This window comes from Phalacrocorax aristotelis, chromosome Z, assembly GCF_949628215.1.
Source record: "Phalacrocorax aristotelis chromosome Z, bGulAri2.1, whole genome shotgun sequence".
NCBI classification, from domain to species: Eukaryota; Metazoa; Chordata; class Aves; order Suliformes; family Phalacrocoracidae; genus Phalacrocorax; species Phalacrocorax aristotelis.
This window is the reverse complement of record NC_134311.1, coordinates 71,186,097-71,209,360: the sequence shown is the minus strand read 5'-3', so window position 1 is coordinate 71,209,360 and position 23,264 is coordinate 71,186,097. Positions and strand designations below refer to the sequence as shown.

Sequence of the window (23,264 nt, the reverse complement as noted above, 5' to 3'; positions counted from 1 at the left end):
GAGGATTTTCTTAGCAGGCAAGAACTGAGGAGTAGTTATCTGAGAAGCTTTGTTCCCTGAAGCATATCAAGTCACTGGGTATTGCTCAGTGTTACCGACCTGCTCTTCTTAGAAGCCTGCAGCAGGGAGACTACATGCCTAGGCTAGTTATGCTGTTGTTCAAATTTCTATATATATTTAAAAAGTGTCCAATGAAGGTTGAAAATACTGGATTGAGGAATGTTAATGTTAGCGTGTTTTGAGACTGCTCGCTTAACTTTTTCAAAATTCAGGTTATAAAAATGTAAATTTTTTTTCTGCTTGGAAGATAGGCATGAAAACCTTAAGTTTTAAGACCCTTAAGTCAAGCAAACTTCGTGACCAATCATACAGAACAGCAGGCATATCTGTTGGGTTACCAGAGCACTGCCTATCCCTTGTGGATTATTTGGTGTGGCCCACAGTGAAATCTGTGTTGCTCCTGGTGTGCAGTCATGTTCAACCTCGTTTGGTGGAAATACAGAGAATTTTGTACTCTTTCAGCTTAGAGAGTTGTACTCTAATGCTGCACATTAGATGTTGGCAGCAAGTGAAGCTCCCAGTCTTGTTTCAGAAGCTTTCCTTTATGGATGTGTTGTCCTTGCCTGCGCTTTCTTCCCCCCCAAGAGCTGTGAATTTAATCAATTATCAAGAACTTCTGTTTAGCTACAAAGTCAATAATGTTAATTCTGTATTGATTTGTATTCAACAAACAAAAAAGGCTGAGGAACAGTCAGGGTTAGGTGATGGTTACAGATAGAGCAAATCAAGAGGTTGTCTGTGATTTCAGGTCACAGAGTCTTTCAGCTTGAAGAAATTTCTGAAGCTAGCAAAACTAAAGAAAAAGTATCTAATCTAAAAATTCACTTCTGGACTGCTGTTGTAATGGGCACAGTGTGTCCAGTGTCCCTAGGGTGTGTCTCAGTCTTTCCAGCATTACTGCTGTAAACTGTTTGCCTGCTTTCCTTCTGTAAAAGGGCACCTGATACCTCTAGCAACAAGCATATAGCACTTTTTTTTGCTGAGGGGAACCCATCAGTGGTGCTGATGTTAACTTTAATCATAGGAAAGAAAGAATTCTTTCAGCAATGATCTTTCCTGTAGAACCCAGTTCCCAGAGCCTTCTCTGCAAATGCATGTATGGGGTGGTTCCTGCTCCACAGACTACTGACTTAAAAGGCAACGAATAAACATATACTTATGAAGGCAGCAAAGAAAACAAACTGAGTGGCATGGGCATGGGCAAATGGCAATATAATAATTCTGGTTTTACATCTTGCTTTGTTACAGTTTGAGGGAGGGGAGTGGTCATGGCAGTTGTGGTTAAGTGGGAAGGTTAAAGACTGTTGAGATAAGAAAGGGTAGTAAAGGAGAGGGAAGGACAGCTGTGGAAAGGAGAATTGGATTTACTGGAGACTTCTAGGGGAATGTGGTCCTCATGGAGCCAGCAGTCCCCAAAGAAAATGACCTTCATCTTGTCCCAAATGTTTTCCTGAGCAAAAAACCCCTACTGGAAAGTGCCACCCACCACTGTCTGTCCCTGGAAGCTTAGTTCAGGCATTCAGCTGGGACATGCCCCAGGCACTTCTCAACTGACACCTGTGGTGACATTTACACATACTTTTAACGCTAGCCTCTAATGACCAATTACAAGCGGGAAGAACCAAAGGACATCTTTGTAAGGACAGCTCTCCAGACATACCTAAGGCATTTCTGAGAGGTAATAGAGGGGAGGTTTATATTTAGGGAAGAGAGGACAACTATAGCTTTGGCTTGGTCCTAAAGCCCAAATCTGACTAGTCTAGGAGGGCTGAAGTGGAGGGCAAAGTTTCATGATATGGTAGATGCACAATCCGTAGCCAGAATTACAGTAGGCTGGGGTTTTATTCGAAGTGGAGTAACAGGCAGTTGTGACTTTTAAAGGCAAGATTCAATGAATGAAAGGACTGAAGAGGAAGAAAATAAATTCTAACACACCCCATAAAACATCTCTGGGAGAAGAGGCTGGAGAATGTGTTGTTTGCTTTTGGCTTTCTCATTAAAGTTTGGACTTAACTTGCTAGGCAAAAGGAATGTGCTGGTTTTGGCTGAGAAGGGGTTAATTCTCCTCACTGTGGGGGTCGGCTACCTTTCCAGCTTCCCGCGCTCTGCCGCGTGGCGGGGGGGGGCTGGGAGGGGCAGGGCCAGGGCGGGGGCGGCTGACCCCGACTGGCCAATGGCAGGTTCATTCCGTACCATGTGACACCGTGACCAGTATATTGAGGGGGGGCAGCGGCAGCGCGGGGGCGGCGCGGCGTCGGGTCGGCGGGCGGGGAGCGGCTGCGGCGCGTGCGGTTTGTTTCGGCGGTTCGTTCCCCCCCTCCCCCGGGGCTTTGCGCCTCTCATTGTTCTCCTTTACATTGCATTTCTACTGTTTTTTCTTTTAATTTTAATTATTAAACTGTTCTTATCCCAACCCACGAGCGTTACCCTTCTGATTCTGTCCCCCATCTACCGGTGGGGCAGTGAGCGAGCGGCTGTGTGGGGCTGAGCTGCCGCTAAACCACGACAAGGAATCACAGAATCCCAGGTTGGAAGGGACCTCAGGGATCATCTAGTTCAACCTTTCTAGGAAGAGCACAGTCTAGACAAGATGACCCAGCACCCTGTCCAGACGACTCTTGAAAGTGTTCAGTGTGGCCGAGCCAACCACTTCCCTGGGGAGATTATTCCAGTGGTGACTGTCCTCACTGTGAAAAATTTCCCTCTCATGTCCAACTAGAACCTCCCCAAGAGCAACTTGTGTCCATTCCCCCTTGCCCTTTCCATGTACTCCTTGTAAAAAAGGAGTCCATCTTCTGTGTAGCTACAAATATTACACAACAGAGAAATGGTGTGGCGGGGAAAAGTAAAAATATCTTTGTTGTAACATTGCAAAGGAAGTATGTAAAAATCCATTATGCTAGAGTGTAAGTGAACTTGAAGCACGATTTCCTGTCATCAGGATTTATCTTCCTTTTTTATTTCTTAATTGGTCATACAGCATCAGGAACCCACAGTGGGGGAAGAGCAATTGTCAAGCTTTTGACATGTAAAGGCGAGGCTGTCGTATTCACTGGACTTCGCCCATCTCTCACACAAAAACTGATCAGATCCAGTTATGTTTCTGATCTGATATATGCTTACCCCATGCTGTTGACTGGGCTCTACTTCTATAGAAGGATTGTCATCAATTGTGTAATCTTTTGCTTTGGCCAGTCTTACATCATCTTCACATGTATTTAGACTGACTTGAAACCTAGAGGAGCACTTGCAGATGAAGCCAGCGCACTGCCTTCACCCCCAGCCTGCGCAATCCATTTGAAGGCACATCCTGTTCGAACGGGTGGCTGCTGTAAGCAAGAGTGAACCAGTTAGCTGAATATTGTGCTCTGAAATAGCTCTTGATGTGATATCCACAGAAATGCCAGGTTTTATACTAGATAGTAAACTGGCAAGGAGTCAAGTTGTTGTGACTGGCCTTGGGGTAGTTATGTAAAGTTCTGTCTCTCTATGAACTGACTTGAATTGCTCAGAGGAAAAACATGAAAGGCTTGTTTATAATGTTTTTTTTCCCCTTCCTTTCTTTTCTAACTTCTTGCAATCATAGGGCACACAGTTGATTTTCAGTGCTGCTAAGGAACTGGGACACTTGTCAAAGTTGAAGGTATTGTTCTGCATGGCTTGTGTTAATGTCCATGTGTGTAAGCGTGGAAGTGTAGTAGCGCATAGCATGTCTTGTGCTTCCAGTGGTTTGTCACTGAATGCAGTTGTAGATAAATGCTTTTAAACGCATTAAATGTGCTTTTAATTGCATTCTGCTGACATTAGTATTGTGTTTAACTGTTAAATTTTATTGTGGGTTTAATCATCAAAGTAGTTCCTCTCTTCTGTAGATACAGTGATCGGTTTGCTATATCAATTTAAAACAAAAGAAGTGGAGTTCTCAATATCTGGCCAGTTCCTCTGTATCCCCATGTATAAAAGGGAGTGCCTTATGTGATCCTGATAATGAGATATCAGTCAGGAAGATAGTTGTGCTAGCTATTGATGAATTATATGAACTGTTACAAAAATAACTGTTGCTTATGGAAGAAAGCCTGCGTCTGTAAATTCCTTCTGCGTGGGCTCTCTTTACAGGCAAGCTGGCATTTAGCATGATGGCTATGTTGATGTGTTTTGACAGTGCGTGACATGACAGTGCATGACATGAGCATTACTAAGTGCACGCCACCTCATCATAACCCAATCAAGCATTAATTCACTGGTCACGATGGGAATGGTATGAAAATAGTGATGCCTTGCAACATTCAAATTGCACTGTGTTGTGGTTTGACTTGTGGTACAAAACAGGTATTGTCCAAGACAAGGTCTAAATCTGAAGTGTCGCAGTGGACAAACTCTGCTGCAAGGAAGATTGAGCTGAACTTGAACTCTGCCTTAGAGCATGATCAGGGAAATCTTCCCACAGCAAAAGACATTCTCCTAAGTGATCAGTGCAGTTTCAAAATGCATTTGTCTTTCCCATAATATTTTTTTGTCTTGTGCACTTACTACAGCTGTCTTCATACAACTATCTATTTCTCTTGCTCAGCAGACACATTTTACATACATATGTTTATGAGCCAGCCCAGCATACAATTCATTTAAGGAAGTGCTTATTAGCAATCCTAGTAAGTGATCTGGACACGCAGGTTTGTCATTAGGTGCACATGGTTTTCTCCAGCTGAATTTTGAGGCTTTTACATAGCAGTTAACAGTGACATAACATCAGCCTTCAAGTGTGGTTCCCCACGGGAATAGCTGTCACTGGTGCTGTGGGATGGCTCCGTGCGCTCCCACAGGCTGTCCTCCCTGATGATTTGGTGGTTCCTGAGGATTGCGCTACCTCCTCTGCTTCCTGCACTTGCAAAGCTGTGTTGCTTCCATGGGAGTAATGGGGAGAGAGGAGCATTGTAGCCAGCCTGGAAGAGTGGGAGCTGGACTGTAGCCTCCAAATGTGACTCCCTTTTCCTGTGAGTATCCCCTTCCCTGTTCAAAAACATCAGCAAGAACACAGCATTTGGAGGAAGAGAAGACATCCCCACCTTATATGTGCACTCCTGGTATTAAAAGGGGAGAGACCTGAATTTGCTCCATTTCTTCTCCCAGGTCACAAGGACAAGTCTGAGCACAGATGACTGCGAGATCCTGTGGCTTGCTTGCATTCTTAGTGTAGCAAATGACATTCACTGTTATCTTTTACTGCTTGCATATGTTCTCATTACTGGGATTTCTTAATGTATACAAAGTGCCTTTAGCCAGGAATGAGTTGGCAGCTTTGCTGGTTTCCATTCTCACTGGACAGATGAAGGCCATCCCTCAGCAGCGGCCTGTCTTCAGTTCAGTTACTCTAAAGCTTAACTTTGTTAACTCTGAACTGCATTTTCAGAAGTGCACGTAATCAGGCAAATCATGCAAGCCCCGGTGTGTGTTCAAGCCGTTATGTGCATATCCACATGTAGGACTACAACAGCACAGGTAAAAAGGATTTTATATGTGGCAAGACAGGCGTACACAAGTATGAAAACACTCTACCACGTGAATTCTGGAGGCGTTTAGTTCAGACAGATGGTGTGAACCAACATTGCATTCACTCATTTCCAGAAGAGTAAAGGTGTAAATGGTTTGGGTCTGTGTAAGCGTTGTGGACTTTTTTTTCATTTGTCCTTATGTTTTTGCAGGCACATACAAGCTAACAGGGAAGGCCATGAGTAAATGGCTCTTCAGAGCCTCTCTCCTGTGCTTCTGCAGTTCCACTAAAAGCATGGGGAAATTATGGAATGGATTTTAAGCTTTATTTGTCTTATAACAGGGGAACAGAGCCCTAGTGAATCAGGTAACTCAGCTGAAAACTGAGGCTGACAGACCTGACAAGCACAGGCTCTCGTCCTGCTGACAAATCAGTTTCACAGTACATTTTAAAATGCTCAGAAAACCAACCATATACCTGGCACCTTGGTGCCACATTTCTGCCTCCCATTTGTTATCAAACTCCTGCTCAGTTTGCTTAATAGCCCGCAGGTGGAGCAGGGAGCAGCAGCCTCCTCTCCTTTGCGCAGCCCCAGGGTAAGCAGCCGAGCTCTGACTGCAGAGGTTCTGGGAACACCTGTGGAGAATATAAGGAAGAGTCTGAGACACCAAGAAAAGATTTTTTTTTTTTAATGCTTCTTCTGCTTGAAGTTGCATAGTTATTTGATGTAAATATTTGTGGCTTGCTCCTGGCTGGCAGTCTGGGAAGTGCAGGGTAGCACTCTGTGCAGTCCTTTACAGGAACAGTGTGGGATTTGCACAGGGGCAGGTACACAGGGGAATGACAGTCGTGGGCTCCTCTGTGTGTAGGTGCAAGCATTACCAGTCCAGTCACTGGGTTGTTTTTACATAACATGTTGAAGTAAATGGCACTGAGAAACTGTCATAGAAAGCAGTGATGTGTTGCTGTGCAATGACAGCATGGGCACCAGCAGGGTGACCACTCAGAGCGGGGCTGAGTGAGCTCTTTAGGTGTTTAAGAGAAAAATGTTGGCCACCTGGTTTCTGTCACAGTGTGGGGAACCTGGCAGGCAGACCTAGAAAGTCATTCCAACAGACATGAAAGTCACTCTGCCTTGGGGACACAGCTGCCCTGACTAAATTGGCCTGTCCCATAACGTGGCCTTCGGCTCCAGCTGATTGTGCACTTAATCTGACTGTCAGACAGAGGAATAATGTTTTACCCTCTGTGTACTGAAGTGTTAAGCCACATCATCTTCAATTGAATTACTCCCAGCTCATGAAGAAGAGGGAAGAGAGCTATTGCTCCCCTAAGGACAGCTTGTCGCAAAAAAAGATACTTTGCGGCTTACAGAGTACTGTGCCCCTGCACATAGCTTTGCAGACGGACAGGAGCAGCCTGCATGGGGAAAAGAGGCAAGGTGAGCTGTGTCTCTAGTACTCAAGAAAGCACAATGCAAACTTGTCTGAGCTACTGCTGACTTGAGAGGCGTCTGCTGTGCAGTTTAATGCAGTACTGTGCAGAGGTGCTAGCCTTGTGAGAGCATGGCAAACGCCTAACACTGCACCTAGACTGCAGTGAGCCCTGTCGCCATCAGGCAGGAGATGGATCATGTTGGATAATGAATGAGAACAGCACCAGGCAATGTGAAGAATCACCAGGCTGCAAGATAGCCAGCAGGCTTATCAGTGTGAAGTGCACACATGATGCCACACACTGTGCATGCTTTACTCAAAAGACAATTTGGTAGATGTGTGTCCTGGACAGTGTCTCTTATCAGAGGCTATGATGCATTTAAGGCAGGGATAAGTAGCCTTCGCCTGATTTGCCTGCATCTTTTTCATGTATGCTTCAGCACCCACGCTGCAGCCAGCTGACCTGACCCTCCTGCAGCCCAGACAGTTAGAATATGGGTTTGTGCAAAGCTCTCACTTCCTAAAATGTGCCAGTTTTCCTTAAGACCTAGACTAAGCATCAGAGAGAAAGAGCTTAGTGAAATACCAAAGGGTGATGCACCCTTGCAGTCAGGCAGGGGGCTAACAGGGATATGCTCCTGCTGCAGGAAAGGGAATCCCTTCCCAAAGGGATTCTGGTTCTTTGCAGTTAGAGATGGTGGGTCTTAACGGGATCAACTTCTTTTATCAAAGGTGTTTTCTAGAACATGTTGCTTCTTTGTTTGCTTTTCTTCCTCTACACCAACAGTATGGTGAATTAGTGACCTTTGTATATGGAAGAATTAAAAAAAAATCCACAACCAAATCTCACAACTTTGCCCAATATCTGGTTCTCAGAATTCCTTGATTTAGGAGGTGTTTTGAGAGTTTTGTTGTGGCTGCTCTGGAATTATAGGGGTAGCAAGCAGACTCCTGTTCAGGTTTTCTGAGAGACAGGCTGGAATTTTAAATTGTCACTTATCTCTGTCCAGTTCCTTTCCTTATTTCTCTCTTCTGTGCCTGCAAGAAATGGAGAAAGGGGGTTTATTTTCAAGTTAAGCTGTAACAAATTACTCTGAGAGACTCCATTAAGTGCTCCTTAAACAGCTGAATTAATGCTGTGGCCACGTAGCCACAGCATGACTCCAGAGAAAGATGTGGTACTGGGACTCCTTTTCCTTCAGTCTCTGACAGCATCCTCATGTCAAATATAATGGTTGTTTGCAGGATCATATGGTGAGAGAAGAAACTAGGAGTCTCACTCCAAAGCAGTGTGCTGTTTTGGATCTGGCACTGGATACTATCAAAGTAAGTGATTCCATTTCTGTCTCTGTCATCCCCTTGCTCCATCCCCGAATACTATTTGGGAAGATAGTGCTTGTCCTGGTTCAGGAGACGGCAGGAGTCTGTCGCTGCTGTGAATCTGCCATGTTTGTGAGAACCTGAATAGGCTCAGATGACTGGCGTGCACTGGGAGCCAGCATAGTGATACTTAAGTGCTTGGAAGAGGAAAGCCATGAGCAGTTCGTATCACTTGGTCTAAGCGCTGGATTTCCAGTTGCAGAAGCTATTTTGTGAATTTTTCCAGCTCTTTCCCATCCACAGACAAAATACCCCAGAAATGTTGGTTGCTGGTTGCAATTTTTCCTCTTTTTTTTTACTCTTAGCAATATTTCCATGCTGGTGGGAATGGCCTGAAGAAAACATTCTTGGAGAAGAGTCCAGACCTGCAGTCACTCCGATATGCCCTCTCTCTCTACACTCAGACCACAGACACTCTCATAAAAACCTTCGTCCAGACTCAGACAGCTCAGGGTAAGACTCGTTTGTGCGGTTGGCAAAGTTGAAAGGAACTATCTTCTCTGTTCATAATTGCTCTGTTTTGTACTGCCAGTTTGTAGAGTGCTTTTGGCAGTAACATTTCTGGAAAAATAACAGTGCAGAGCTTCTGAAACTGGGAAGGAGGGAAAGGGGGTTATATCCCACTCAACAACTACATTTTGAGAGAGCAGAAATATGTGTCCTGGGGTGTTTGTGGTCTTTTTTTCTGCAACCCTCATTTAACAGTCACATTTCACGAATTGAAGTGGGTGGGTGACTTAAAAGAATTGAAATTTGAAGTTATTTTACTGAGGCTTAGGCAGTGGTGAAAGACACCATTTCAGCAAGACACCACACAGAAGCTAGTTGGTGCCTGTGTCCCAGGCCCGCTGCCCACAGCCCGAGTAGGTCTGACTAAGGCTAATTGGCAGCAGCGTGATGAGTCACGGAACTACATGCTGCCTGTAAAGGGAAGTCTCTCAGGAGAGTAACAAAAGCACTGTTTTGTCTGTAGCCAGTATAGGACATGTGTGGGCTAGGTGATTACAAATCATCATAACATATTAGTAAGCTGCTGGGATGTGTCACTGGAGTTCTTTGGTAGCTCTTTGGGAAGGTGCGACAGTGGAGCTATTTCACTGATTTGGAAGGGGTAGACAGGTAATTGCCTATCTTTCATTGCTTTCAGGTAAACATCTTCAGATTGTAGTACAGAATAATTTGGTGTATAGTCGGGGACCTTCACTGGCTATGAATCTCACTAATATCAGGAAGACGGAACAGATGCTATTAGAGGCTAGGTCAAAACTAAAACTGATGTTTTAAGTTTTCAGGCTGTTCAAATACAAGCCTTGACACTGGGCCATTACATATCAGCAGCAAAAGTCCTACAGCTCCATGAGGGTGTCTTTCTGCCACCTTTTTGCTTGGGGTTCTTTTTCCTTTAATCTTTCCAAGCCTGCATGAGCCGGCATCCCCTCAGACTGTACTAACTCCATCAGCATACTGTCACACTGAGCCCTGAAATCAAGGGGAAAGCAATCCCTAGCCAACAGGCTTTTCCCTCGTGTGCAGATGAGAATGTTGGCTACTGGCATTCCCCAACCAGTGAAAAAAGTACTGACAATCCTTGAGCAGAAAACCAAACCTTGAGTTTGGTTTCAAAGTTTTACAGTGGAAAGTTGAGTGTAGTTTTGGGGGACTGATCATCCCTGCCTTTAGCAGCACGATGTAGTCTTGCTTAGATTGAAATATGCTGCATTAGAACACTGAAGTTAACTAAAGAGTCAGTGTGTGCCTTTGAGAGAATGGTCCTATAGCTGTGTCCCGGCAGAGCAACGATGACATCCAGTGGCCAGCCAGGTCAAAGACTGCTATATCCACAGGGGACTCCAGGAAGTTGGCTGTTGCCATTAGAGTTACACAAACAGTTTTTAACCGGGAACTTGTGAAAACACAGTGTGTTTTAACATCTTTGCTGTTTGCAAGTGTTTCCCGTTATATATCCAGACCATGAATTGAAGCTAGTTTTTTATGTGGATCCTATTATGTTGTCGTGGTAATCCAAGATATAAGGGTGTGTGCAGCACTGCTGTTCACACTCCATGCTGCAGTCAGGATTGTTTAAAATTAGAGGACGAAGATGCTCCGTTGAAGTTGCAAAGTGGCAAATTCAAAGCTGATATGAGGAAGCAGCTTCATGCAATGCACGACTTGACAGTAAAACTCCACTGAGGGCGAGTGTTTAGCAGATACACTAAAAGAACTGAATATAATCTGAGAGCAGCAGGAATATACAGAGTGGCCCCAGAAGTGTATGTGGATTGGGTATTTTTATTTTTTTTAAGAAGCTTAGAAAGAATTAAGCTCTAGTTTTAGGACATGATGCATTTGTTATGAGGTCATTGATTATATCTCAGAGCTGACTGACATTTTTTTGTGGCTCATCTGAGCCACTTTAGGAGACAGGTACTGGGCATGCTGGGCCACTGAGCTGGTCCAGATCAGCATTTTCTACATTAGTAGACTTGAGAGTTTTGGATGCTGTTTGGGGAACAGAAGACTGGAGCTACACCACCTGTATTTGCAGGATCAGTGATGGAATATCTCTGAGAAAGGCATGACTTACTCCTGAGATTGGGGCTAGAAAAGGATATTGCTTGCATACACTTCTCACATACCCCTGTTGGTAGATTGGTTTGGAGATCCGCACACGCGTTGGAGGGACAGAAGGGGCAGCACTAGGATTTACAGCTGACATCTGCTTAGCAGAGCTCTCTGACTGATGTTTCCCTTTGCCTAAGTCAAGCTTCCCACAAGGCTATGGGAGGAAATGGCTGCATGCAGAACTATTTATATGCTGTTTGCCTCTCTTACTTCGCTGCTCCATAGTTGCACCTTCCAGTTTTTGAGGTATCTGTTGCCCTCATTTTCTTACTGAGCAGGCTTCCCTAGCACTATGCCGTTAAATGTTTGCCTTGCAAAGTTGGATTGGGGCTTGCAGTTCAGTTATACCAGCACAAATTCTGTTCTTGTTTTAACCCAGACGTTCCCTTACTAACAGACAGCCTTGCTCTCCAAAGCCTGTGTTGGTGCAGAAGATCTAAGAGAATATTTTGTCTATTAAGAGCTAGAATATTTGTCTTGTATTTAAGTACCACTGTTAATTGGATTGTAATTCACACTCTTCTCTCTTTATCCTGCTTGCTTCTTGCCTTTTGAATTCATGTCTCAGTGCATGATGGGAAAGGTATTAGGTTTACTGCTAATGAGGATGTTCTTCCTGATAAGGGTATGTTCAAGACTAATGTTGTTACCATGACAACATTAGCCAACTGCCATGCTTTTGAAGTCATCTTGCCCATGCTCAGAAACCTTTTCCAGAGACCCATTCCCCAAGCTCCCTGTAGAAGTGAACTTTCACTGAATGCTTGCATCCCACAGACGGAGCCACGGGTTGTGCGGTGTAGAGTTCTGTACCCTGCCTGAGAGCCTGTCCCCAAGCTTGAGATTTATTCGTGGGATGAGAAAGCTGTTTCAAAAGTGGATGGTTTTTTGAGAGATGCTATGGACTTGCTCCCCTACCCTTTACCAGGGGCTATGTATTGCTGTTTCAAGTCCTAGACTCGCATGCGTATGGTCTGCTGAGACGTGCTGCTGCAATAAATGGTAATTTATGATGTGCACTCAAGGTTATGGCCGAGCTTGAAACATCTGGCTTGAAGGGGGATAGCTAAAAGTCTGGGTGCTCAAGAGACCCCTAGAAAATTAAGTCTTGTTCTGTTTCATCTCTCAATTTATTTTCTGCTGTCCAAAGTCTATTTGTTATCTTAGGTGAAATGCATCTGTAACACATTGCACGAGCTTAGTTCTGCAGTTTCACCTTCCAGTATCGCAATACCAGTGAGACTTTCATGTCAAGATTTAAATCTGCTTGTCACTACATGTGCAAGTATGTGTATATACACAGTTGTACATGATCAGAATGTTTTTCACTCAACATCCATAAAATGGGTTTTTGTCTCTGAACATTTCAGTTAATAGAACAAGATTTTTGTAGAAGACAAGAACAGGGGAGGGGGTCATAATCTAAATTTTGTCCCCGTCAAAGGTAATGGGATGATTCCGCTGTCATTCCCCTGAAGCATCAGTCTCTCCTCTATAATCTATTAATTACACTAAAGATAGTAAAATGAAGACCTGTTTGGCGGTTGATATTTCTGCAGGTGTGGCCTGATAAAATCGTCATACACTGTTGGTAATCTTGTCTGTTCCCGTGGAAAAAGCCGATGGTGTGAGTGTCAGACTTGCACTGTCAGATGGATCAAGTCAATAATTAAGCCTACCAATTTTAAAGCTCTGTGCTTATATACAGAAAAGAAGGAACGCTGACCTTCTAAGTGGGGAGAAAACAGAACATTCAAGATCATGCACAAATGTTACAGCCTAGAGGCTGTTTATTGTACTCAGGTCAAAAATGAGAATCTACCCTAAGATAATAATTTGAGGTTCTGTTATGTTTGCTCAGATGCTGTTACTTGTATATTAATGTGACTTTTACTGCCAACAGTTCTGCGCCATGTAATTCTCTTCAGCGAATTGCACAGATTAGCTCTCAAACTCCTGGTTTTTAAATCAGTGTTTTTGCTACCTGCAGACTGTTCCTGTGAAAGCTGACATGTTAGATCTGTCTAATCAAAATGTTTGTTTAATTATATCCTTCAAGCTCTGTGTCTTGAATTTCAAACATACCAATTTTTTAACATAGTAATGTGTCTTAGCCTCAAAATTGGCAAAATAACACTGCTGATCATAGGTACCCAATAACCCTGTAGGTATCCCAATTACAACAGCATTGCGAATTGTCAGCCTGAGATCAGACAGTTACCAAACAGAAAGTAAAACTGAGATTGGTTTATCGAAGACTTCATTTTCATTTTGCAAAGGACTGTTTTTCTGTAATTTACATGACATCTTGACTTCCCTGCTGCAGAAAATTCTATTTGCACATATTGCATGATGATTGTGATTAAAAGTTAAAAAGTTGAAAACATGATAATAAACAAATTGTGAAGTTCATGACATCTTCTCCCTTGGTTACAACATGTTATCTTTTCCTCTGTGAAGCTAATCTTGTTTTCTCCCTGGCTGAAAAGGATGAAGGGAGATAAGTATGCAAGTTATGAGTGCTTCTCTCTCATCAATTTTGGTGCACAACAGTGAAGGAATTCTCATTATCCTCTGAAGGGAAGCAGATAGTCAGTCAGGATGACAACTTTTATCTGATGTACAATGTGGAAAAAACTTCTTGGAGGGTGAGACTGCACGATAGCTCAGTGCAAATCGCTAATATCATTGTCCTTTTTTTTTCCTAAACTTCCTCTCTGGTGTAGGTTTGTGGTTTTTTTTGGTGTTGTTGGGTTTTTTTGTTCTCCCTTCTTCCCTGAGCAGTCAAGAATGCCGATGCCCACCACTGAATGCCTGCATGTGCACACGATAGCTTGGCAGGAATCTCTGAAAAATCCTTGCTCTCTGTGAGGGTCCATTGTTGAGCTTTAGGTCTCTTAAATTCTTCTAAAATTCTTATTAGTATTCTCAATAGGATGCAACCTTTATGATGGAGTGCAAAAAATGTTAGTGTTTATGCGTGTTGGGCATGCAAGCCTGATGTTATTTTGCATTACTGTTACATTATCCATGTTGACTGAAAAGCTGGCTATGGAAGGTGTACTGTGAAAATGCTGTTGTCTCGCTGAGGCCATAAACCAAAGATGGGCACCAATACACAATAATCTGTGTGTGCACGGGGGGCTGTCAATTTTCTTCCAACAGGCTCTGGTGTGGATGATCCTGTGGGTGAAGTGTCCATACAGATCGACCTGTATACCCACCCAGGAACTGGTGAACACAAGGTCACAGTGAAAGGTATGGCAAGGCATGTGTTACTGCTCAGGCTCTGTGACTGTGTCGAGGCAAACCTCCAGTTGGCAGTCTTATATTTCTGTGTTAGCTCATGTGGTGTGAAACCAGAATTGTTTTCTCTGTCTCACATCAGGAACATGCAGAAAAACAGCAAGTGAACTTGCCTGGTCCAGCCCATGACAGTCCCTCTGGTTTTGGGCAATGATACACAGAGTAAACAAAAATCCAATGATGGCTTTAACTAGCCACTACAGTTCAGCCTGTGCTGCATGCAGGGCAGCATGACTGCCCTGTGTTGCGAAATTGCTCGGTGTAAACCGAGAGATTGCAGAGCCAGTCAGAGTTCAGAGGCTCCTCTCCCCCATCCTGAAGGCCACATTGGTCCCTGAAGAGCTGCTCTGAAAATAACCAGAGCAGTGATTCATCCCAGGCTTCCTCTTCCTCCTTGGTCTCCTTTGCTTGAATACAGCATATTTAACTACTTTAATTTCCTCTAAAGATTTATATAAACAGCTCTTCAGGCCTCCCTTCTCCTGGCTAAATCTACACTGCAATGCAAAAGCTGATTTTCAGAGCTATTTCATGTGCTTCAGCCTGCTCCCTGCAGTGACCTGAGAGAGAATGAGAATTAAAGAGCTAATAATTCTGGCTTCTGGAACCACCCACAGCTCATGGGCTTTGTTTGTCTTACCTGCAGTCTCATTTTCCTTTTCAGCAGAGGCTTCAATATTGGCCCCTAAAATGTCCCCCTTTTTTTTTTTCCATCCCACGCATAACGTAGAGTTAAGCACTGAAGTGGCAGGGCAGCCTGCCTGGAGCTGCATGAATGCCTGGGTTTTTTGACTAATTTCTCGACTATGTATATGGCAAAAGCTAAGTGCTGCCGCAAGCATTAAATTCTCTTTACAGAACTTAAACCAGAGCAAAAAAAAAAGCTTATCTTTGTATTACAAAAAAGTCCTGCCCATGTGTGTTGGGACACTTGGGTGTTTTGAGCTGGACTTTGTCCTCTGAAACAAGAAATTAAAAGCAGAGCAGAAAGGTGTCCAGAGCAATGGGAACAGACAAGTATTTACTGTAAAACACATTGTGACTCTCTCTTCCAGTTGTGGCAGCCAATGACCTGAAGTGGCAAACGTCCGGCATGTTCCGTCCATTTGTTGAAATCACCATGATCGGGCCCCATCAGAGTGACAAGAAGAGGAAGTTCACAACCAAGTCGAAGAGCAACAACTGGGCTCCCAAATACAATGAAACCTTTCACTTGTAAGTGTGAAAAATAGCAAGTGCAGATGCAGAGGACAGATAGGTTTTTCCAGTGTCCATGTGTCCATGAACAGCCTGCTCAGGGCCCAAAAAAGCACTTGAACCAGTAGTTTGGCCAAGTCTTTGGTGTCTTGGCAGGAAAAGCTAGATTGTGGGAGTTTTTGCTGTGGGTGGGATGCCGAGGTCTGTTCTATACCAGCAGTGTCCTTTGGCTACCGTCTGAAATGCGTTGTTTGTCCTATCAGCATATTTTACTGTGCTCCATCATTTTAATGCACTTTGTATCTTTTATTGGTAGAGTTGAGGCTAAAAGTTCATTATGTATTTTTAGTTCTTTTAATCTTAATGTGTGTTTTTATCCCAACTTGAGCTGTGGGACATGGTTTCTGAACTTGTTTCTAAGGATACAGCCCTTGGGACTGTTAGTAAGTTGCACAGCTAAAATTGTGGTCTTTCTCAATGCGGAATATTGAGCTCTTCCTATTTGGCTTTCATTATTACAAAGGCATCTTCCTTCTTGGAAGGCTCAGCAAAGGGAGATACAGACCAGTGCTCACACAGCTGTACACTAAGAAAGAGAGGAGAAGAGATGACCAGTAAAAGACTGTAAACATCTCAGGGGAGACAGACTGTCCATATAATTTTTCTTTGATGTGAGGAAAGGAAGGCTTCCTCTAAGTAAAAGGATTTTGTCCCTTTCTTTTTATTGTTTTAATTTTAGAAACATCAGAAAGGTTGGGGCTGTATTTCTGTTAGCTTTTGCTTTAATGGAAGGTTCTGAATCATTAACAAAGTCTTCATCTAATTAAAGTATTAATTACTAAAATGAAGCAACCCTGAACAGAAGCAGAAATGTTTAAAGTCATCTGAATTGAAGATCTATTAGCATGGCTTTAACGTTCTCTGCTCCTTTCATTTCACAGCTTAACACACACGCGCATGGAAGGGCGACTAGATAAGGGTTGTTCATTTTTTCTTTTTAAGTAGCCAGGTTCTCTTTATCAGCCACGGAACAGCGAAAGTGCCCGTATGCCGCAGGTTTTTCCTTCTCCCTCTCTGACCAGGGTTTTCTGTAGAAAGGAGTTTTGTGTGGCTCATCTAAGCACTCTAGTCAGCTGCTGACACCTTTATTTTGCAGAGGAATTTACACATTCTGAGTGTGTTTTTCAGCATACTGGGGAACGAAGACGGTCCTGATGCCTACGAGCTCCAAGTCTGTGTGAAGGACTACTGCTTCGCTCGGGAGGACCGGGTGCTGGGGATAGCAGTGATGCAGCTCAGAGACATAGTGGACAAAGGAAGCTGTGCTTGCTGGTGCCCCCTCGGGCGCAGGATTCACATGGATGAGACTGGCCTTACAGTCCTGAGGATTCTCTCTCAAAGAACCAATGATGAAGTTGCCAGAGAATTTGTAAAGTTGAAATCTGAGTCCCGCTCCACAGAGGAGGGCACCTGAGCTGGGCTGTGTAATGTTCCCTTTTCTCTTCTGCCTTGTGCCAATATGTGCAAGTGTTCAACAATTCTCTTTTATTAATTACAAAAGGTTTTTTCATGTCGTCTTTGTCAGTTCCAATAGCGCACGTGTGCTGTACGGGAAACAAATCCATCAATCTGATGTGAATTATTTATTTTTTAGTAGCTGGGTAAGAAACTGTAGAGAATGAGACAATCTCTTCTTATTTAAGATGCAAATTCTGCTTTGTGTATATAAATTATTTTATATTGGAGGCTGGGTATGCTGGGTTTTGTTGATATGCAGCACTGTGATTTTATCCTCCGAAGCTGGCAGACGTTAAAAAGGTTCTACGTAATCACACTATGATACAAACAACTCTGTGGAAATGGGGAGAAGCATGATTTGGGGGTTTGGCAAAGCACAGTTCTCTCTCACTGAATTCGTGTACTGTGGAGCTGCCGGGGGATGCTCTGGCACACATTATACCAATGTCCCCGTGTGATACACAGCTCAACGTCTGCTTAAAAAAGAAGTTGCAAACTGCTCTGAAGATGCACACCAAATGACTGTATGACCATGGATGTGCTGCTGTGAGCATGGGCGAGGCTAGCGGGACTAGTGCAGGGGGGCCTAAGATCTCATAGCCAAAAGCTGCAAAGGCAACACACCAGGAGCAGACTGCAGCTGCCCTGCCGCTGTAATTAGATGGTGTGTCTCGGAGAATATAAATCCCTGCGTGCTGCTGGGAATCCTGCATCACCAGTGCTGTAACACTGTGGTGCTGTAAGCTGCTGAACATCTCAAGTCACACTTTGGCTACCGTGACCGACACGGTAGGGAAGGGAACAACATCAGAGCCATGACAAATAACATGGCTGCTATATACTTTTTCCACTTCAATATTCTTTTGTTAGTTTTTTTGACGTAGGATTGGATAATTGAATACTTGCAGGCTTTCTGTAGCATTTTGTTATCCTGGAGTAGCTGAGACCATTTCTCACTATGAACCCAGAAATGATGGCTCGCTTGGGAGAGAGCAGCACGTCTCTCCTCTGCAAGCACTCAGTCTGGAGTACTGGTCAAGGGGCAGCAGGTTCATTCGGTTCTGATCTTGAAGTTGCTGGTGGCCGTGCTGCGGTTGATCCATGCTGACTGTCATTAATCTGTGATTTAACAATACCACTGAAAATATTTTTGCACTGTCTTAAAGAAGCGTGCTGGTTTCGTTTTCTTGCAAAGCGAAACACTGTCCAGAGCAAAGTGATTGCAGGGAGGTCAGAATTAGTCAGACTGAAAATTCATCAGCAGGAAGGTCTGGATTAGTGATTGCACCTGAGGTATGTTTGCTGGAGGGTTTTACTGTTTTGGGGATTTTTTGCTATGACTCTTGGGGATATTTTGCTGAATGACTTTTATTTTTATTTTTTTTCTATTTTCTCTGACACTTGTACAGCTGTATGATATGACTCCTGTATTTCATGGGCCTGCTCGTAGCGTTATGAGACTTCACATCTGCTTTGTTCTTGTCCTTGGTGTATTATAATAATGCTTTTCAAAACTCCATGCTATTTGTCATGATTTTGAATCATTGTATGTGCCATTGGTACGAGAACTATTAGTACAGTCTTTAATAAACTCTTTTAGCAGCACTTGGAGTCATCTGTTGAAGTGTAACTGTAATTGGGTTTGCTAAATCACAGAAGGCAGAATCGCTACTGCATCTTTACAAATTGCTCTTGTTTAGTAGGTAGATATTTCCTTGGTGCTCTAGATGCCCAGCAAGGGGTATGAGTCAGACAATTCCCCCCTCCTCCATGGTGCCTCTGACATCTTTCCCTGAGGTTCTTGGTTTCTGATAACACACTGAGACATCACAGAAAAGCACAGAGAGTAACTTACTTCCTATTCTTCTCCTATCTGGCCATTAAGTCAAGTTTCCTTTGTACTCTGGTAGCCTCCTGACGGTGCTGCACAGAGAGACTCAGGCAGGCAGTAGGATACTGCACAGGTAACACATGAAGAAAAATAATTATATACGAAGCTTGATTCCTTGCTTTCAGTCTGATATGAGCATTAATACTCTGTAGATGATATTGACAAGAGATGAGAAAATAAACCTTCTTGATATCAGGTAAACTACTCCTCCTCCTCATTTTTGGGGGATCCTGCCAATTTCCAGCAGACAAGCTCAGATAACTCAGAAACTCGTATTTCATGATGATGTGGGTCTCTGAATTTCTGTGATCCAAGAAGCAATTTTTTCCTTAGGTAACATATGCTGAGCAGTGCGAGTAACTTGGCTAACTCACAGTCCAGCTTGTAGCTGTGTTTCTATTCAAGTAAATTCCCCATGATGAAGTTACTGAGTCTGATGGCATATCCCATGTGATGTGTTTGAAACACAGCTCTACAGCCCCGCTTCCGTGCCAGGTTAAGTGGTACGCCAGTTTCCAACTCACCGGTGTGCTCACTTGTCATCGCTTCAGCGAGCGCTGCAGTGGAGAGAAACCAATAAAGAGCTGTTCAGAGAACAAGCACTGCCTGTAACCATGGGGAAGAGGCCTGGGCAGGGCAAGAGTTTTGGCTGTTACTAACAAAGCCAGGAACCCCAGGCTTCTGAATATATTGCTTATCCACCAGCCTAGTGCTTCTCCTGCAAACTACGTTTGTGAACTTTGTAATCATAGAATCATTTTCCATAAGTGTTGTTTTGTAACATGTTTGCCTAAAACTGTCATGCCATCTTGCCTTGTTTCTTGGGTTTATGTTAATTGTGATGCTTTCACATTTTCTTCCCTGCCTGAAAAATCAGCAGACTTGAGCTACAAACACTCGCTTTTTCTTGTACCTGTGGCAACCATACTGTCGTGCACATGGCTCTAGTCATTCTGTCCAAACGCTCCTCAAAATGACAGCTGGATATAGGATATACACTCTGTGTGTCAAATATATAGGCTTACATAATAATAAATATTTTAAATTAATAAATAGAATACATACTTTATATATATACACACGTGCTGGTGTACCTGAGGTGGAAACAGCTATGCCGAGTTGGAAAAGGCCGTTCCAAGAACATGGTGGCAAAGATGACAAGCAGCAGGGAGCGCTGAGTTGCTGCCATCCTACGCAGGAGTCTGCAGAGTGGAGCGATGCTAACTTCAAGTGGGGCAGGAGAGAGGCGAGACAGGAGCTGGATGCTGGAGGCAGGTGAGTGAATTTTGCCGATGGTCTGACTCTTGCCCGGGGGCTTTCTGCTGCGTCTGCGGAACAGCAGAGTGATTACAAGCAGCTGTCCAGAGGAAGAGTAAGGATGAGGTAAACCAGTGATGCTTCCTCTGATGCACTTCAAGGTGCTGCCAATTTTTAGGTCAGGATATTCCTGACTCCATGATTTCTCTTCAGTTAGCCCTAAGCTCTCCTTCTCCTATCTCACCCTGAACCTCCAAAAATTGAGTTCCATGGATATACAATTTGTTGCACAAAGACAAAGTCCTTTGTTTTTAACCTGGTTCCAACTTACTCAGTTTGATGCCCCCCATTCTTGTGTTCAGAAAGATGCTGAAGTGCTGGTCCTACCCACCCTTACCTGGGCAAGAAAGGTGTTGTAGGCCTCTAGCATATCCCACCCTTTTCATTGCTTTTTGAGCCTGCAGTGTCCCAGTTTATTCAGTTATCCCAAACCTCAGATAATTTTTGCCCTTCTTGGAAAATTTTCCATTTATATAGATCACTTCTAAGCTGTGAGGACCAGGAATATGAGGACCAGAACAGTGTCCAGCCTTCAAAATATGGACCAGCTTTCGTGATGAAGTAGAGGGTAGAAGTTCACTCCTAATCTTAAGAACAATAGTCATTAGTTCAAAAAAGCTTCCAGTCTGCCAGCAGAAGATAGTGGGAGGCTGCTGGGAGGACCAAGGAGCAGACAAGCTGTCAGATTTCCCCGGTGACAGGGAGATCTTTTGTAGGAACCCAAAAGGGGAAGTTTAAGAGGTTGCTGCAGCTTGGGAAATCAGCACTACTCAGAGCAAACCTGAGAGATAGAAGCCTATCCAGAGAGACTCAGGGGATGGTAGGGAGCTATTAACAATCCGTTTATTTCTAGCCTTTATTTGAAAAAGATCAGAAAGAGCAGAGACCCAAGGCACAGGCTGGGGGGCTGGGGGGGAGGCAGTTTATCAGTCCTCCTGGAAGAGATGGGCAAGCTGATGGTTGGAAATAAGAAGGCGGGCAGAGGATGTGAGGGGAGTGACTAGAACAGACTGAGAAGGCAGCTGGCACTTCAGGCATGGGTTTCAGTTTCCCTGTTTCTGGGCAGCAGCAGGGAGGGAGGTGGCAGTGGAGGAAGTCAGGCTGCTCGTGGGATTTCCTCCAGACATGTCATCTTCCTCTGTTTCTGCTCTTAGGCTCTCATTTCTTCTCGTCTAGAGAAAACTCTGGACTAGGCCTGTGAATGTGTGCGACATGGCTAATGAGGCTGGCGGTATCCCCTAGTGCTTGGTGGAACATACGCCGTGGGTCTGAGCCCTCCCTGGATGTTGTGTCATAATCCCCCAAACTCCTCTTTTAAACCAGGGGTCTGGACGCTGGAGGGTTTTTTCCAGGACCTCAGTTCTCTGATACTTCAAACTACCTTCTCGCTGCCTGTGATTTGTGGCCAATCTAGAAATACTTGTTCTTGCACCACAGTGTTGTTTATCATTATGAGGCCTCTTTAGTCGCTGCTGATGCTTGGATTAACATTGCCACCTCCACTAAACTTTGTTGTGCTAAACCAGACAAGAGATAGGTTTCTGCTCATAAGCAGTGCTCTCCATTTCCAGCCATATGTGCATAATTTCTTTGCACCTGCTCTAATGTACAGCCTTATCTAACGTCACTTTTCCCTAGATTTAAGAAGGACTTCTCATCATCAGTCCCTGCCTTCGTGGCCTTCTCATATTTCTCAGCCCATTTCCTTTATGTCACCTCACAGTCCTTTTACTAACTCCAATCTCCTCCAGTTTCACCAAGAGCTCCCAACAGAAATTATGCAATGTTTTTTTTGAGTCCACCTGTATTTGAATTGACAGATGTCCCTAGAATTAGGTTTGCCCTGTTGCAACCTGTGGTAAGATTCAGCTGTTTCCCAAATGACACTGAATGTCTCTTACTATCATGCATTTAGTCCTGGAAGTGGCTACTGCTCCCAAGTCATCTCAGATGCAATGGAGCCAGCCTACACACATGTACACCTTTGACAGATGAGAGCTGGGAAATCATTTATCAGAGCCAGGGTCAAGTTGGTCCTGCACATTCTAGCTTTGCCAAACCCACATTGCCTTTTGTCTCACTTTCCATCCTTCTTTTTATTATTCTTTCTTGTAAAATCTTGCATGCTGTTCAGGTCAGCCTAACAAGTTGGAAGTCACTTGGATATGTGATATATTTTGCACATTATTCTCTGATTACATAATGTCCACCATCACAGCTGAACAGACTCTTGATGCCAAACTTCCAGTTCCACATTTTGGTGTTGTCAGAGGCGTAGCACGGAAGCGATCCTTCCCTTGGGATCAGAGGGGTTTGAGCCCTCTGAACTTGTAGAGACTGTGGCACAGTATTTTCTTTTTCCTCATTTGCTGTTTCAGGCCATTTCTTTCTCTATGAGTGGTCCCTGTGAGGCCAAATTCTTCTTTTGTAGGACTTTTTTAATCTGCCTGTCCTTGACCACCACCTTCCTGAAAAAGAGCACGTGACTGAAGGGACCCCAGAGTCCCTTCGAAGCCTGTCCCTCAGTCAGCCATGACCATGGAACAGGCTTGAGGCTCAGAATAGTCCCCACGAACACCAGCTCTGCTCCCCCTCAGAGCAGAACACCAAGGAAATCCTCCAGCATTACATCAGCAACCTCAAAATCTCAAGAAAGGAGAGATTGAGCGAGCCAGAACCAGAGCTCTGCAACCACCTTAGCAAAGTCCTCGCTCCTAAATGTGTCAAAGTCAAATACAGCCAGACAAGCAAGCAGGTGAACTCTGTCTCTCTAATCCCAGACCCAGGTGACATCTGTCAGTCTGACCTGGGGACTTCCATACCCACAAACCTGCTTAACACTGAGCTAAAGCAAGATCATGAGGTGCTTGAGCTCATTTTTTAGCACCTTTTATGCATTGCAAAATACACTGAACATTAGAGCAGTTACGCATTGTGAAGGAAGAGCAGTAGTTTCTGGCAGCCTACAGATGACAAGCAGAAGTCTGGAAGTGTAGCATTAGTTATTTCAGTACAATGTAATACTGCGTGAAAAATAATATAAACA

At 44.0% G+C, this 23,264-nt stretch overlaps 1 protein-coding gene across 4 annotated transcripts in view; it reads left to right on the top strand.

The window, feature by feature from the left end:
- UNC13B (unc-13 homolog B) overlaps positions 1 to 18,615 on the top strand; it is a 219,705-nt gene extending 201,090 nt beyond the window's left edge. For 2 of the 4 annotated variants that reach the window (XM_075079701.1, XM_075079699.1), the window contains 6 exons: positions 3,647 to 3,703; positions 8,230 to 8,310; positions 8,670 to 8,817; positions 14,155 to 14,247; positions 15,351 to 15,510; positions 16,681 to 18,615. In XM_075079701.1, the coding sequence (XP_074935802.1) occupies positions 3,647 to 3,703; positions 8,230 to 8,310; positions 8,670 to 8,817; positions 14,155 to 14,247; positions 15,351 to 15,510; positions 16,681 to 16,966 (825 nt within the window). In that variant the 3' untranslated portion in view covers positions 16,967 to 18,615. The remainder of the gene's footprint in view (positions 1 to 3,646; positions 3,704 to 8,229; positions 8,311 to 8,669; positions 8,818 to 14,154; positions 14,248 to 15,350; positions 15,511 to 16,680) is intronic. The other 2 variants (XM_075079702.1, XM_075079700.1) reach the window with 1 other exon arrangement.
- The last annotated feature ends 4,649 nt before the right edge of the window (positions 18,616 to 23,264 follow it).